Source organism: Zalophus californianus, chromosome 15 (genome assembly GCF_009762305.2).
Source record: "Zalophus californianus isolate mZalCal1 chromosome 15, mZalCal1.pri.v2, whole genome shotgun sequence".
Lineage (NCBI taxonomy): Eukaryota > Metazoa > Chordata > Mammalia > Carnivora > Otariidae > Zalophus > Zalophus californianus.
Genome location: NC_045609.1, coordinates 55492036 through 55509017, shown reverse-complemented (window position 1 = coordinate 55509017; position 16982 = coordinate 55492036). Strand labels below are relative to the sequence as shown.

Sequence of the window (16982 nt, the reverse complement as noted above, 5' to 3'; positions counted from 1 at the left end):
CTGCTCACAAGCCCCTCACGTCCCTCTTCCTGTCTGTCCTGTTCGGAATGCACATCTTCCTGAAAGAACTCCGTTTTCCCTCCGAGAACCTCCGTGGCCTTTCCTTTGGCTCGTGATGCTCTTGAGAGGCCAAGCAGATATGCGGTGTTGAGAGCCGAGGAAAGCTGAAGAGCCGTGTGGGAAAGCCAATGGCATTCTCTCCACCAGGGAGCAGTGAGCCTCCAGGGGAGGAAGAGATTCCCTCTTTTGTTGAGTTAGCAAGTAAACTCTTTTACATACACCGATGGCAGAGCGTAGTTTAAAAAAAAAAAAAGAGTTGAGTTTCATTGAGTAAACAGAACTAAAAGCCCTGCACAGATGTTAGGACCGTTTTCTCCAAAGGCAGAGAATTACCGGGGCCCCTGACTAGTGGTTCCCAGGGGCCTTTATAGCAAAATGTTGCTCCAGGGGTTGCGTGAAGGTAAAGGGCCCTGACACCTCAGGTCCCATCCTGTGAGGGATGAGTCCCCATTGTAGGTGGGAGAGTCCAAGTGCTTTAGGGGAAAAGCTGAATCAGGGTACCCAGTCTTTCTCCTCAGGAGCCCTGGGAATCGAGAGGATCTAAGAACCTCAGAGTAAATTGTAAAAAGAGAATGCATGGATCTACTCCATAGGCCTGTGGGGTGCAGTGGGACCGAGTATGTTCAAGTTCCTAGGGTACTGCTTCCGATGGAGAGAATGCTCAATAACTGTTTGCTACATTGTTGAGGACTTACGCTCACAAATGGGGGCCAGAGTCCCTCAAAAATAAGTTATTGGCTAATTAGCAATTAGTGAGCTCCTACCATATTCCAGGCATTCTGCTACATTCTGTAGGTACAATTATGAACAAGGCACAGCCCTTGCACTCAGGGTTTTCCTTAGGTACCATATTGGCTCTCAAGCTTAGTGTAAATGGGATTGATTATCTGAGAGGCAAAAAAGCTCATTTAAGTTGTCAACTCCAGGTTTTACTTCTAGAGTCCTGATTGAGTGGATCTGCAGAGGGGCCTGGGGCTCTGACTTGGTAACACACATCCTGGGGATTCTGATGCTGAGGGGCCTTGGACCACATTTCAAGATACAGTGGGTCATGTAATTGGCTGATGCAGCTAAAAGTTCAGTAACACCCCTTTGTGTAAAGGTGTGTGCCTACAAAACTGGCTCTAAGTGTTCGTTAAACTGAAGCCAGTCATGCAAAAAGCAGGGCAGGGAAACTTCTTTTTGGCTTGTAGGAGAATTTATAGCCAGATACCAGGCACACCAAAGCTGGGGATGGCTTCATTCTGGTCTGGGTCCTCTTCGCAAATCTCTAGATGCAACACAATGCGGTTAGGTCAGGACTCAGGCAAACATGGCCCAGGGGCTTTGGATATCCTTCTAGCTTTGAGCTTTGCAACTCAATCCTGTTGGAGGAAAATGCTAGATTGTTTCTAATGTACTCCCCTCCCTCCAACCCAGCTTGTAGATGAATTGAGAAGCTATTCTTGTTTTGGAGGGTATAGATATTCTTCCCTTTGGCACAGAGTATTTCTCTGGAGCAGTATATAAAGCGAGAATTTTTAGTGCCCTAGTATACAATGGTGAGTAGTTTTGTTGTATATTCTAAAATTTATCATCTATATAGATTTAGATTTTCATATCGAGTTTTGTTACAGGTGATCCAGAACAGGCTAGTTAGAACAGTGTCCTCAGTTTCTCAAACCTGACTGATCAGCCTGGTATAGACTTCTGGGGGAGTCCTCAGCTGGCCTGATAAGTTCTGGTTTGGTCCCCGGTAACAGTAAGGTGAGAAAGGGAACTGCTTGGGATCCTCCACTCAATGAGAACTGTCAAGAAGAGCAGGAGCCCCTGGGGATGGTGGCCAAGCCACAAGTTGAGATTTGCTCCATCTGCAGCTATTTGAGAGTAAGAGGGGAAAAGAAAATTCATGTGAATTGAACCGGGTTCTTTAGTCAAGAGCCATTTTTGTGATGTTCCAGAAATAAGACTTGGGCCACAGAATAAAATTTTGTGGAATATTTCATGTTCACATGATCCATCCAGATACCACAATAAGCATTTATACCTTAAGGAGCCACATGCCTGATTTTGTGTGTGTGTGTGTGTTTCTTGGCTGCATTATGGCAGCGTTTTCACGGATATATCATTTATCTTTATTAAATCACTTAGGAAGTAAATTAAGACAAGTATAATTTTTTTCTACTTTACAAATGAAAAAATGGAGATGAAGCACTTTTGAACAAGATCATATTATGCCCCTTGAGTCTCGGGAAAGCTTTTATTCACTAAATTGAGCTGTTGCTCATAACTAGCAGCTGCAACATTAGGGCACTTTCAGAAGAATTGGACTGAAGCCCCTACTGTGTGTCGAGAGCTGTCCCTGGTCCCGATACTCACACTCCCTCTTTTATGGGCACGTGTTTTCTTGCTGCAAAAGTTGTTCAGATACATCTTTGCCAAGAGATGGCTCCAGTCATTCAGGTGGTGTTTATTTACCGAGCACCTGCTGTCTGCAGGGTGTTGTGCTAGGTGCAGGGGTCAAAAAGAGGAAGGGAGGCATGGCTTTTGTTCTACAGGTGCTTAGAAGCTGATCTCTGGAGCATACTAATTGCTTTGAGCCATACTTGCATCTGGAGAGTAATGATCAAAGTCTTGCCTTTCAAACTCCTTAAGGATGACATTCCAGCTGGAGGTCTGTAAATTCAAAAATAGAAACTTTATAAATAGGTGTGATAGAGGAAACTGTATAGGTATCCTTACTACATATTGAGGTCTTATTTTCCTGTCTTTAAAAAAGACTGCCATCATTCCCATCATGCAAATTGTAATTTTAATAGTAATGATTCTATTGGATTTTATAGCTGAAACCTCAGGTTTTTGAAGTCAGGATTTTTATAAGTCTTTACCACTTCAGAGATCTTTGTCACTCAATACTGGAGTGAAAAAAAAAATGTCAGGATAGAACTGGATAACATCCAAATCTCAGCAGCAAGTGCTAGTAAGTTTGTTGAGTGATGCAAATAACAAGAGTGGCTTTCCAGGAGGACCAATACTTAATTTTTCCCTACTCTTACATCGATGGCTTCTTGTCCTCACATTGTCTCATGTTTCTTTAGACAAGTGTACTAAACTTTCCTGATTTTTCCCTTAAACCAGCTCTCGTTCTCGGATCACATTTGGAATTGCATGAGTCTTGCATGTTGTTCTACTTTGTTTTGAATTTCCTTTTTCAGTAACTGGATTGATCCACAGTTATTACCAGGTGAAAATAATGATATTGCTGAGACTTCCAGTAACACTCACCTTCCCTCTCTACCCTTACTAACACCAACGAAGAGACTAAGCCTTCCAGATTAAACTTCTAACTGGAATTAGTGATGTCTCATTGATTACATTTCTTTTTATAATTAAGGTCCTTGTAAAGCTGTAAATTTCTTCTTTTTAAAAAGCGTTAACATTAGATTTCATGTACTTACAGTTGGTTATAATGTGTGTTCACTTTTCAGGATTCAGGTCCTCTACTAAATGAAGTTTCTTCATCCCACCTTGGAACCGATCCCCAAATCTCTGCACCAGTTAGCAAGCCATCATCTGCCTACCCCTCTACTACAATTGTCAATCCTACTATTGTACTCTTGCAACACAATCGAGGTAAGGGACCTTCGCAGAGCGCCCCCAGCTCACTGGCATTGACATAACTATTCTGTGACTTCTGGGGGCAAGAATTCTGCCATTCCACAGAACCTTTCACAAACCCCATCCTTCCCCAAGGCCGTCTGCCCCCCGTTTACTCCCATGACCCACAGAGTAGACCACAGCAGGGAGACAGGCCCCTGATTTGGAATGATGTTGGATATCTGTGTAAGTAAGCTGGTGTAGCATGTGTTGCACGCCTGGGGCAGTCACAGTTGTCTTCAGATGGTAGCACCAAAAAGAAAGTAAAGACAGAAGGGAAAAAGTCTGTGCATCTTAACTCCTCATCATGAGCATTCGAATCAGAGCTTTGCCTGGAAAATCTACATACAATAATACCTCTTTTAATAAGTCATGTGGTTCTTTGACATCATGAATTTTCTAAAAAGCAAAATTTTGAGTACCAAAATAAAAAAAAAAGAAAGAAAGCATAACGGGTAGAAACCTTTATAAAATATCAAATGTGTTTTTGTGGCCTCGAAAGCAGGCACTGGACTTTCTCTTGGTGACTCACTGGCCTTGACTCTTGCCAGCAGTTATCACACTGGGCGGTTATTCGGTGCACCCTCTGAGGACGTGAGGCTCACGTGGCTGTTTGTCCCTTATGCTCCATGGCCCCATACAGCTCTGCTGAGGGTTTCCATGTTTGTTTTCTGTTGTTTCTCTTACTGCTTCTAGTTGGTTCTTCCCCTTCTCTGAAGGGGCATCTTAGGTAAAGCAGAAGCGCTTTGAGGTAAGAGTTGTATCTGTTGACCCTTCTGCTTTAAAATTTCAGGAGATGATTCTAAGTCCCAAGTTTTACTAGTTGGAATTCAATGGAGAGAGAAACTTTCCCTTCATAAAAATCCTTTTCAGTGTGAAGTGTAAAGTTGTCAAGCTGTTTCCTAGAGCAGAAAGGGCTTTTTAGTCTGAGTTTCAAAAAAAGCTGGGCACCAAACCTCTCCTTTTCTTGACTCGCTGCTCGCCTACTGCATAGTTCCCCCAGGACCCCCCCCCCCCACATTAACTTGGATGAGAATGGAACTGGAATCTATTTTTAATTGTTTTCCATATTAAATGGAGTTTTCTGTTTCCTGCTTCTAACTTGTAAAACAGATGAATGAAACATTTCCTCTCACTTAAAAATCTTCCCACTTGAATCTTAAATAGTAATTTTAGTCATTTTTTTTCGTTATGTATGGCCTCCATATTAACCGTCCTCCATGAATCTATGTTCTTCCAAAGATGACAAGGGTCCCAACCCTAACCCTAAACTATTATATGAGACCCCATTCTCGGTAAGCGCCATACCCCTTACTGGCAATAGCTTTCTCTGCCCAGACAGTGTCCACAATGCAGGACAAAGTGAAATTTTGGTTCTCTATGAACTTCTTTGTGACTCATCTTTAAAAAAAAAAAAATCCAAACAGAAGCAAGTTAGTTCCCAGAAGGAAAGGCAGTTTCTCTAAAAACTGGGATTTATTCCCAAGGCAACTTGGTTTTTGGGAAATGCCAAGTGTAATGTCAGCTGCTTCCACCAAGTTCCTCTGATGACACCTAGTGAGACATCTTGGGGAACAGAAATGCCTGTAGTTCTTTTTTGTTTCTTCTCTGGGCAAATGGATTCCTCTTATTTGCCCAAATGCTTTCAGTTCTTGCCTTTCTCTTTTGTGCAGTTCTGCCCTTTGGGTTTAAAGATCAGAATCGTGCTGCCTCAGTCACACATCCTTCAGTAAAGGATATAAGTACATTCGTGTTTTGGAATTAAAAGTAACTTCTCCTAAAGAGCAAACCATATGTTCCCTAAGGAGGCGGAGCAGGAAGAGTGGAGGAGACTGGAGGCACCTAGCCACCTAGCTTTGGATCACTAATTGTCAGTGGGCTTTAGGTCATGTGTTTTTGGCCTTGCTTTGGAATTTACCCAGCCTGGCAGCAGTGCTCATAGAAAGTACCCGTAGAGACAATTTCTTAACTATTGCAAAATCTCCTGAGGGAATGATAACTTTACTCTACTTCTGGAATTCTAGTTTAGTCATCCTAAAAAAGGTTCCCTTTTTTTTCTTGCCTAGATGGCCTCAGGGCACAGTGTGACAGTAACCCTCTCCCTGCAAGCCAGGCCCCCAACTGTAGACACACGAGGGGGCTTCCCTCGTACGTCTGCCCTGGCATGCACCACACAGCTCCTTGCCCCTCTCCTCAACGTTTAGACCACATGTCCGAGGGCAGCTCACTTACAATCAGTCTAGAAGGAGGGTTAGAACCAGAAAACTCAGGACTGAAGAGGTGCCTGGGCCCCCTAGCTCAGAGCTTCTCAGTCTTCAATGCGCACGGTCTTGGGAGTACATACTTGCAGATTTGGATTCAGGAGCTCTGAGGCAGGGCTGAGATTCTGCTTTTTTTTTTTCCAGCAACTTGTAGGACACATCAGTGCTTCCGGTCCAAAGACCACACTGGAGACTAAGAGCTCCGTGGCTCCCAGACTCTAGGTCTCATGGTCACAGGAAGCAGCCTGGGGACTACCCCTAGGGTTGCTCATTTTTAACTATAGTAAATAACACCCCTGAAAAACAACTGCTCTTATCCATATCACATGTCATTCTATGAAAGGCCATTTCAGATCCCAAAAGGAGGAACAACATAGCCTTTTAAGTTGAATAAGTTTGCTATTGCCTGCCGATGAGGAAGCCCTTGCCTCCGTTTGGCAGACTGGAGTTTGGGAACCATCGGTCCGGTGGGCAGTTTGATTGGACAGATGAGGAAACTAAGGGCAGAGTTTATGCGATTGGTCAATATCCCTACCAAGTTGCTGGCAGAGCTGAGCCTAGAGCTCGGCTGGGCTCCTATTGTCCAGCTGGTGTGAACTTCGTCCACATGCAGAGGTGGGCAGGCTGTTCCACTGGCTGTGAGCACCCCTACTGCTCTGTTTCCTTCTTGCCCACATGGATTTTGGAGGGAGGGTAGGGCTGCAGCCAAGGGGGATGATGACAGCACCCAGGGGCTGGCCAGCGCTCTATTTTTATCTATGCGGCTGCTTTATATTTAGCAGCCGTGGAAGGTAAAGGTCATTTTTGTGCTTATCCCGAAGCACGTGCACACAGAACTCTCAGAAGGAGATCTTGGGCTCCCCTCCACGAGAGACCATCTGTGTTGGGGAACAGCGGTGGCCTGACGATCAGGGTTGGAAGGCAGCCCGCAGTAGGAGTCAGGGATCCAGGTTCTAGGCCCTCCTCTGATGTTCAGTTCATGGGTAGTGTGTGCCGCTTCTCTGGGGTGTCTCAACCCACCTGCCCTACCTGCTTAGGGTTGTTGCAAAGATTTAAAGTGTTAACGTACGAAAGCTCTTAAAACAATGTCTGGTGTTTGACCGAGCTCTCGTGAGGGGGTAGCTGCCATGGTTACGATCACGGTTCTCTTTCCCTCAGAACATTACTGAGAGTGGGGTCGTGATAACGTCCTGGCCCTTTGAAACCAGGGGAGTTGGGAGGATCTCCTTCCATGATCCGATCACCTTGAAACCAGATGGAAACAACCAGAAAACAGTGACCGTTCCCTGAATCTTGGTGCAGATGTAGGAGTGGGGGCTTGGAGACACCACACCTGGACAACGGAAGTAATGCCACAGCATTGGGCTGGGTGTGGTGGCCACGCCACTGTCTGGCATCTAAGCCCAGGGGACAGGACACCAGTTTGGGGATGCTCACGAGTTCTGGCAGGACTTCCTGGTCTTACCATGTCTGTGTAAATCTCACGGTGTATATCTTTTCTTTTATCACAGAACAGCAAAAACGACTCAGTAGCCTTCCAGGTAGGTGCCAAATATTTCTTTACATGCTAACATCTTTGATGTGTGAGCAGCACAGTCTGATGATTTCCTCTGATGTGCTGGGGACGCAAGGATGGTGAAAGCAGGCACCGTCCTGCCTCCTCCGTGCAGCCTGTGGGGCAGACGAGGCACCCCACACCAGTGTCCCCAACTTGTACATGGGCCCTGGGCAGCTGTGATCAGTGCCTTAATGGGTAAGAACAGGGTCCTCTGAATAAAAAGAACAAAGAGTTATGGCTTAGGTGGAGCGTTTGTGGCAGGCCTTGCTGAAGAAGTCCCCTTTCTGTTGCTTCTAATCCCTCTCCTGGGATGTGATAAGTCAGGGTTAGAAAATGTGGGCAGGTTCTTTTCTTGTCGGGTGGCAAGCCCAGATGCCAGTCAGTGGCATGTGATGGACCTGGGTGAGAGCCTCCAGACCAGCAGTGCCTGGAAGAGGGTGTGGGCAGCCAGCAGAGTCTCCTGGAGACCTGGTCCAAAACCCGGATTTGCAGGCCACAGCTCCAGAGATTCGGATTTAATGCATATGGGTGAGAACTTGCATGTCTGACTGGGTCCCCAAGGATGCTGATGCTGTGTACTGACCACGCTTGAGGAGCAAGTCTCATCAAGAACTGGCAGTGGTGGGCATGGATCTGCTAGATAATCGGGTGTCAGGACTCCATCCCTGTTGAAGCAGAGCCGCACGTAGGCAGAACTGTGAGGAAGCCCAGGGATGAGAAGGTTTCACCATGTCCTTAGGGCTTTCTGTAGCCGTTCTGCTTTGAGTCCTGGTGCTACTTCTTCCCAAGGGTGCAGCTCAGGCAGGCTGCTAATGATCGAAACCACAGGTCCGTTTTCTTCTCTGCCAAATGGGAAACGCGGTACTGCCACATAGGTCCTGCGTACGGGCAGCCCAGCGCTGAGCGTTGGCTCTCACCAGGTGCTTGGTGGACAGGAGTTTCCATTGTCAGCAGACACCACCGTTGATTCGTTCCTCATTTTATTGAGTGTCTACTTTGTATCCGACCCTGGGCCAGGCTCTGCAGCCACGTCTGGGTGCTGTGCTGCCCTCCAGCAGCCCATGGTGTGGTGTGATGGTTCCTAACCGTTTCATAGTGATGGACTCATTTGAAGAATCTAATAAAGGCAGTAGATTCACCTCTAGAAGAAACCACACCTGTCAGATGGGCACATGGTGTTTGTACAGACACGTGTGAATCTGGGGCAGGAATCCCTGATCTGGTGGATACACCAGTTTTCATCGTTTTCTGAGCAGCTGCTTCACGATTTCTGTGTTACTTCCTGCTACTGCTGCCCTTGGGATTCTTGGAGAGCCCGGCGGGGGTAGATCACAGGGTTCTCACACCCACTCTGCTTTATCGGGACTTGGCCCCAGGACCAGGACAGGCCGTGGTTGAGCACGAGATGCCCTTCGCTGCCCCCTCCTGACTCTGCCACACCAACCCTCTTCAGTCCCTGGCCCCAGCCCAGGTTGCTGAGACCAGGGTGGCTGTGAAACGAAGGGAGCTCCTGTGAACGCTGTCCTGCCTTTGGGATTTGGGAAGGAGCAGTGGAGTGGATGAGATAGGGGCCCAAACCCAAGTTAGGAAGCCCACAGTTTGGTCCTGGCTCTTTCTTTTTATTGACATCATTTGTCCCCGAGTAAGTGACTTTTCCTCCCTGCAGCGTAGTTGCCTCATGTGCGAAACGGGGAGGATCGTCCTCGTCCATCCTCGGAGAGGCGTGAGGCTCACGTGCAACAGGAGGGGGCGCGTGGTATGCTTTGCACGCTGGGAAGCGCTGCGCGATGTTAGGGCTTCTCCACCAGGCTGGCAGGCTCAGCTCACTTCCTTGGCTCCAAAATAAGCCTAATGTTTCCATCTTCCTTAAGTTTTAGGACACAGCCACTAATGGTGTTTGGTAGAGTGGGACATAAAGTAAGTGCTCACTAAATGTTAGTTTTTGTTGAAAAAGAACAGCACCATTTTGTTCAGAAGCTCTTGAAGGAGAGAGGGCTGGCTGGGCTGACTCTGTCTGCTCCCTAGCATCAGTGAGGCTTTGCCCATCATACCTGGGGTCATGGCACTTGAAGGGCCACTCACCTCAGCCCGACACCCCAGTCCTTAACAGGTTTTTATTGAGCCTTTATGGGGCTTCTTGTTCAACGAGATTCATTCGGGATGGAGACCCACATGGTGTTTGGCCACCTCCAGCTCATGGTTCCCTTGGGGAGATGGGCAGGGAAGCAGGTCTGGGCTGGGGCGGAGGGTCCGGCACATCTTCCTCAGGGACATGTCAGCATTGCTGTGGTCCTCTATCACTGAGCTTTGGGTGTGAAGAAAAAGGAAGCTGCCCACAAACACAGAGGCCCTGTCCTAGGTTGTCAACATTGTCACTCACTGAGTGGCCCTTTCCAGCACCTTTTAAAAGCTCAGTATAAAACCGGAAGGAAATGCTGCAGGATATCCTGTTGAGGGATCAGTATTTGCCTCATGAGAAATAGCAGCAACCCTCATTGTCCTCTGGATGTCCCAGGGTGGTCCTGTCACCTGCCTGGTACGAGAAAGTGTCACGTTAGGTTTTCACTTTGTAAAAAAAAAAAAAAAAAAAAATTTTCTTTGAGGACGCATTTCATCTCTTTGTGCATTGAAAATCTACTTAGTCATGAATCACATGATCACAAGCTTCTAAAATAAAATAATTCAGGGCTAATTTTTGTAGAGCCAAAGAACTCTGACAGCTTTGGAACAAATCACTGGACTGTCAGCCTGAGTTTTGCAGTTAAGTGATTCTTGTTAGAGCCACTTGCCCTAACGATTAAAAAAATGTCTCTGGGTCTGGGAACCCTGAGAATGCCAAGTCTGTGATTTGCTGCTACTTCTTAAGAGAGGACATTGGAGTGAGGAGTGTGAGCGCCTCCAAGCACCGGGTGAGATGGCTTGAAATCAGCCTCTCCTGCTGCTTCCTGGTGACACTTAGGAAAACCTTTCCAGGCGTAAGGAAAATGCTCAGCAGAGCCATATTAAGGGTAGACTTGGGTAACTTGAAATTGCCCTGCACTTCCAGGATTCCTGCCAAATCCTTGGCCTCCTGTTGGAATTGCCTGGGAGCATGAGAACTCATTCCGTGAGTCCGGTCTGATCTTACCATCCTTGAAGGCTCATGGCTGTGATGCCAGGGATCGGGTCGTCTGAAGTACACACCTAGCCCCTGGGTCTTGCACAGAAGGTTTAGAAACCATTCTGCAGTCACAGAATGAGTCCATGTTTCAGAAGTTAGTTTGAAATCCCGCCTGGGTCGCCCCACCAGGTGGGCAGGCTGTGAAGGTTGTAGCACCTGAGCATGCTGACACAGCATGTCCCCTCTTCCCCAGCCCCTCCTCCACACGGGGACATCTCAGACTCGGGCACAACCTTGCGTGTGCCCTCGGGCCCCTCCTTTCCGCTGGATTTTAGTCTCTAGCCAGCCATCTGCACTCTTTCCTTTCCCAGAGATGAGAAGCTCTCCCTCAGTCAGTGACCGGGTCCTGCCTGAGCACTGGCTGAGTGCCAGTCCCCTCTCGCTCCCCTTCAATCTCACCACCAGGGCGTCGCTGCTAGGACTTAGACTCCCCCGGCTCAAACCTTTTGGACCCCTAGCCTCTTGACCTCTATGGTTGCCACCTGCCATAGTCTGTCCTTGTGTGCTGACCCCCACCCCCACCCCAGTTCCTTCCCTACTTCCTGCTCACATGATTGTTCCTTTCTCTGCAGCTTGGCACCCACCCCCACTGCCCTCGGAAACTTGCTCCCTCTGTCAGTGATCCCGTGACTCTTCTTTTGCCTAATCGAATGCCCCTTTCTCTGCTTTGGTTTCTTTTTCTTCCTTCCTTCCTTTCATGGGTTGGATCACCCACTTCTTGGAATTCTGTCTTCTCTGGCTTCAGTGATGCCTCACTGTTCCTCTTGGGTTCATTTCCTCCCCCTCCGATAATTCCTACGTCCTTTGGGGGATCCCTTCTGCTCCTTAGCGTGTCAGCTGTGACACCCCTCAGCGCGTGACCTCAGCCCTTGACTCTACCTGCACGTACTCCTCCATGAGCGCTTCCATCTCCCTGACCTCTTCCATGACTTTTATGCTGATGGCCTCACTGGGGCCCTGCTCCCCTAATTTCTTTGAGGGCCTTTCTGCTTGGATGTCTCACCATCAAAAGTTACCATGTCTGAATGGAAGCAGCCATCTCTCCCTGCCTTCCCCACCCCAGTCCCTTTATTAACTTCTGTTTGGATCAGGCCAGGCTCAAAGCCTTGGTGCCATCTTGGAGGGAGGTATGACCGGGTATGGTTCAGAGAGAGCCACTGGAGTCAGGTGTCCCTAGTCCAAATCCCAGCTTGGCCACATAGCTGTGTGACCTCAGGCAGGGCACTTTAACTTCTCTGCGCCTTGGTGCCCTTCACAGTTTTTTTTTTTAAATGGACAAGATAATAGTTTCTTCCTCATAGGGTTATTAGATGAACTGAGATAATGTATATGAAGAATTGAGCACAGTGCCTGACACCTGTGTAGCTCAGAGTAGTTCAGAGCCTCCTTGCATTTGCTGATGCTGTTCCCTCTGCTGGGGGCACCCCTCACTTCCTGTTTGGGTGACTCCCTCTGAGACGTCAGCCCTGAACCTAAGTTCCTCAGCTAAGTGAAATGCGGACTCTATCTGCCCTGGTCATCCTACATTCTCATCGCTGGCTCTCTCGCCCTTTCTGCCCACTGACCATCAGCTCCTTGAAGGCCCGTGCTCTGAGAGGCTCACCCCCATGGCCACAGGACATGTCATGCATAGCCATAATGCCTTCGCATAGTAAGTGACGTGGCTTGGAATAACAGAGTATACGAAGTAATTTTATAATCTGTAGACCACACCTGGTCTGTTTATTCTCTCTCTGTAACCTCTAGTCCTGAATCAAATCAACTCTCATGTGCACTTAGTGATTGAAAGGGCTAGATGATAAATATTTCAGTCTTCACTAGCCATGGTTTCTGTTATAGCTACTCCGCTCGGCCACTGTAACTTGGAAGCATCCATAAATAATACACAAACGAATGGGTGTGGCTATGCCCCAATAAAACTTTACAAAAACAGATGGCCAGGCCGTAGTTTGCCAACGCATACTCTAAATGAAACTCATTCCTATTGGGAGTTAGCAAACACACTTCCCCCAGCTGGATTGTTTGGGAGATTTTTGCTTTGGAGCCACCAGAAGAGCTGGTTTAGCTAATGACTATTTCTCGCTTCCAGATCCTGTCTCAGAAAGAAGAGTGGGAGAGCAGGGCTTGGCACCAACCCAGGAGAAGCCCACCTCGCCTGGAAGGGCTACTGAGAAAAAAGCGAAGGATGACAGTAGGCGGGTGGCTAGGAGTGCTCAGGACCTGAGCGATGTTTCCATGGATGAAGTGGGCATCCCCCTCCGGGTACGAATACAGACCCATAAGTCCTACCTAGGCTTCCTCTTACGCCGGTGACATGCATACCCCCGAGTGCATGTGACCCTACTTGTGGCTGACGAAGGCTTCACGAGGAAATGCCGCAAAGACTGAGGCACCGCCCACTCTCCAAACCTGCTGAGGACCACAGAGACACTCAGAGTGCAGCAGCTTTCCCCCAAAGCATGTTAGGTGTTAATAAGTCTCATGAGGAAAGGGCTTTGGAGTTTAGGGGACTATGGGGGAAAAGCAGGGTGGAACATAGGCAGAGCGGGTTCTCTGCAGGGGAACCTCTGAGAAGCTTCGGGCCGGTGCGTGTTTAAGGGGAGAGAGAATGTTGTGGGCAGTGTTTTCCAGTCTCCCTTTTTTGTCCTGTGGAGCACACGCAGAAATTGTAGGTCTAGGCTTACAAAGCCCTGGGGAGTGTGGGGCTCAGGGTCCCTGTTGATGGGTTCAGGAAGAAGTTCCTCTGGGTGGGAGATACTCCCGTCAACCAGGGTGAGCAAGAAGCTCTAAAGGAACCACAGAATGAATTCAGGCTTCCCCAGTTCTCCCCCTCCACACAGACGTGCCAGCCTCCTGCAGGCTCCACAGAATTCAAGGGAAGCCTGCTTTTGAAACCAGATTAGGGTGAATCCCCTTGTTTTCCATGAACCCCTCCAAACACTAGCTGCAGTATGTTTCTCTACGGTCTCCATATAACAAATGGACGTTTTTTTTTGTGTCCCTCTGGAGGAGGAGTAGAAACAGCAATGGGCTGAGCCTTGGAAGAACTGTTGTCTGGTCCTAAGTAATACTAAGTATATAAGAACAGTAGTAAGTATAAAGGGAGCTGTGATGGACAGTCATTGCCACCACCGTTTGGGGACTGCACGATCTCGTCATTTGCTCTGTCAGCCATCATTCACTCTACAAGGTGAACACAGATAGAATTCCCATTATATAGATGAGGAAACAGTGACTCAGAGTGATTACAGTCCTTGCCCAGGATTGCACAACCTGTGGGTCATGGAACAGTCTCTGACTCCAAAACCCACACCCCTAACCATCATGTGAGGCAGCCTTCCCACTCACCTTCTCACCAGCTCTGTGACCTTGGGCATCATTTTGACTTTTTTCCTCATCTGTAAAGTGGGAGTGAATATGCCTGATCTAACCACCCATCTGTACCCTTCCTTGTTTTATTTTGCTCTTAAAAACAGCCCAGCTTTGTGGTTAGGATGAGAATTCTCTGGCCCTCTCCAAGGTGACTACACTTCTACAGAATAACCTGAAATGGGTGGGGGCATGCAAATATTCTTTGCCTCTTATGTTTCTAGGAGGCTTTACTTCTGCTTAGTTGTCTCTCTAAAAAATGAAATTTTTAAAAATTGTATGAATGGACACACTTCAAGTGGATCTTTGTTTACTTTTTTCAAAATCCTTTTTGGCCAAATATTACTCTGCAGATTCAGGTCTGAATCTCTTGGTCTAGCTATTTTATTTTTAAGATTTTATTTATTTTATTTTAGAGAGAGTGTGTGTTTTTGAGCAGTGGGAGGGGCAGAGGGAGAGGGAGGAGAGAAGCTGATTGTGGAGCCCGACACGGGGCTCGATCTCACGACCCTGAGATCATGACCTGAGCCGAAATCAAGAGCCAGACACTTAACCGACTGAGCCCCCCAGGCGCCCCTTGGTTTGGCTGTTCTTTCTTAAAAGTTTTGCATTTTTAATGAAGATTTAAATGTATCACCGGGGCGCCTGGGGGGCTCAGTCGGTTAAGCGGCTGCCTTTGGCTGAGCCCACGATCCCAGCGTCCTGGGATTGAGCCTGAAATCGGGCTCCCTGTTCAGTGGGGAGCCACTTCTCCTTCTCCCTCTGCCTGCCACTCTCTTTCTCTGTCAAATAAATAAATAAAATCTTTAAAAAGCAAATGTGGGATCACCAAGATGTATAGAGTTACATGAGTTTTGACCTTAGATGTTGTCACTTTCCATTATGATTTCATGATCATAGAAGTTCTGAAATGTGCTGACATTTCCATTTTATTTTACTGTTTTTCTTTAGAACACCGAGAGATCAAAAGACTGGTACAAGACCATGTTTAAACAGATCCACAAACTAAATAGAGGTACTGATTTTCATTTGTAGAAGTTATGCTGTGTTCATATGTTGACTATTGTGGTGAGGACTTAAACTTGCTTTGCTAGGATGTCAGAAGACTGGGCCCTATGCTCACGTCATTGGGCACCAGCCTGCCTGAGCCCAGCCATACGCCTGCAGAGCAGAGCAGGGAGGGAACGCTTGTGCTCTGCCTCACATGTGGGATTTGAGGTCAGCTCTCAAATCCTCCCTCTCAGAGGTTATGGGATGCAGCAGGTTGAGCCCAGCACTCCACCTATGCTCCAGCATCTGCCTGCCCGGGATGTGAGCAGCTCTGACTCCCACCTGCTTCCAGCTTTAGGTGCAGCCCCCCGTGTCAGCCCATGACTGCCTTGTAGGCAGAGCAAGTTGAGAAAGCCCTGAACTGGGAGTGGAGAAAACTGGTCTCACCTGGATTTAGTCCCCTAAGCACTCATGTGACTTTGGGCCAGTCACATACCTCTCTGCATTCAACCCACTTCCATTCCTCCAAGGGATGTTGCAGGGTCCAAAAGAGAGCAAATTCTGCCTTAGGAAGTAGAGTGCATGGTGCACCTGTAAGGTGGTGTTAAAATGAAAAATAATCTGCTGCAACTGGGAGCCAGCACTTGGCAGGTTAGCCCTGAGAGTCAGTCAAGAGCTGACACACCAAAAGCCCGCTCAAGCTTGAAGAGAAGTGCTTCTGAATCAGAGACCACTGGGCTATCAGCAGGTGATCCAGCATGGTGGGAGAACCCCAGGCCAGCGCTCAGGTAGCTCATGACCCCACCAGCTCCCATCTGCCTGTGCTGCCAGTCAGCTGACGGGGATGCAGCTGCACCATGGGAAGGGTACCACTCCTCCCATGGGTAGAGCATCCTGTTGTTCCCTGGGGCCAAATCCAGTCTGGCCGCCTAGCACAGATGACACATGAGGGCAAAGAAAAAGCATTCTGGTCGGTGTTGGCCTAAGCCGCAAATAACCGGTCTTTCTGATTAGCTGCAGATGCCAACTAACATCATTGTTAATGAGCTCTTACAACGTTCACAATGAACCTGGCTGTGCCTCTCTTCAAACTCTTTCAGAATACTGAGATGTTCAGTGTTTAGTGTTTCTAAACCAAGAGTAAATCCGCTGTGGTTGGGTGGATGAGCTCAGTGATGGTGATGATGCCGAAGGCTGGGTCTCTGATTGGGTGATGTCAGTTCTGTTGGTCACTTCCTCAAGCTGATGTCCATCTCCCCCAGCACTCTGTGTCTCTCTCACCTTGAGACCTGGCTTTGGCAGCCCAAATGCCAAGCCACAGGTGCATATGTAAACAGTCTGTTATTTTGTCCCACGGGCAACATCACTTCTCTCCTGTTAGAGGGATTAACTCAATCCAAATTACAGGTTCCAAACAAAACCAGCTGCCCTAATGGTAGACATAGATGTGTAAAAAATTAAGAATCCACTGGTTTATTTGGAAACTTGAAGCTTTGTGCTAAATCCTTCTCACTTACTAGAGCCTGTGTATATGTAATTCTTTGTCCAAAAGGAAAAATGATACTGTCTTTTTAGATGTGTCTCAGTAATTCAGGCAAAAGGACTGGATTTTTAAAAGCAATCTGAATTTCTTTCATATCACTAGTGAAGCTTAGTATGTTCCAGAATTCAAGGAGCCTGAACTGTGTGTGGATCCCTATTCGTTCATTCTCTCCATTTGTATCTTCCTCTATTCTCTCTCCCAAACTTCTTCCTCTGCCTAGACACTCCTGAAGAAAACCCTTATTTCCCTACGTACCAATTCCCTGAACTTCCTGAAATCCAGCAAAATTCTGAAGGTACCATAAACTTAGACAGTATATCTGTTGTCCTAGCCTTAAATTAATTCTTACAGTTCCATTCTAGGAATAAGATTTGGCTTTTAGATTTTGTTTTTATAGTCCTTTTT

The 16982-nt window shown here is 47.5% G+C and overlaps 1 protein-coding gene across 50 annotated transcripts in view; it reads left to right on the top strand.

Moving 5' to 3' along the window:
* The window catches only part of SORBS1 (sorbin and SH3 domain containing 1), a 225784-nt gene that overhangs the window by 134450 nt on the left and 74352 nt on the right, over nt 1–16982 (top strand). For 34 of the 50 annotated variants that reach the window (XM_035724159.1, XM_035724149.1, XM_035724153.1 and 31 more), the window contains 5 exons: nt 3528–3672; nt 7469–7498; nt 12765–12937; nt 14996–15059; nt 16798–16872. In XM_035724159.1, coding sequence (XP_035580052.1) covers nt 3528–3672; nt 7469–7498; nt 12765–12937; nt 14996–15059; nt 16798–16872 — 487 coding nt within the window. The remainder of the gene's footprint in view (nt 1–3527; nt 3673–7468; nt 7499–12764; nt 12938–14995; nt 15060–16797; nt 16873–16982) is intronic. The other 16 variants (XM_035724191.1, XM_035724158.1, XM_035724155.1 and 13 more) reach the window with 1 other exon arrangement.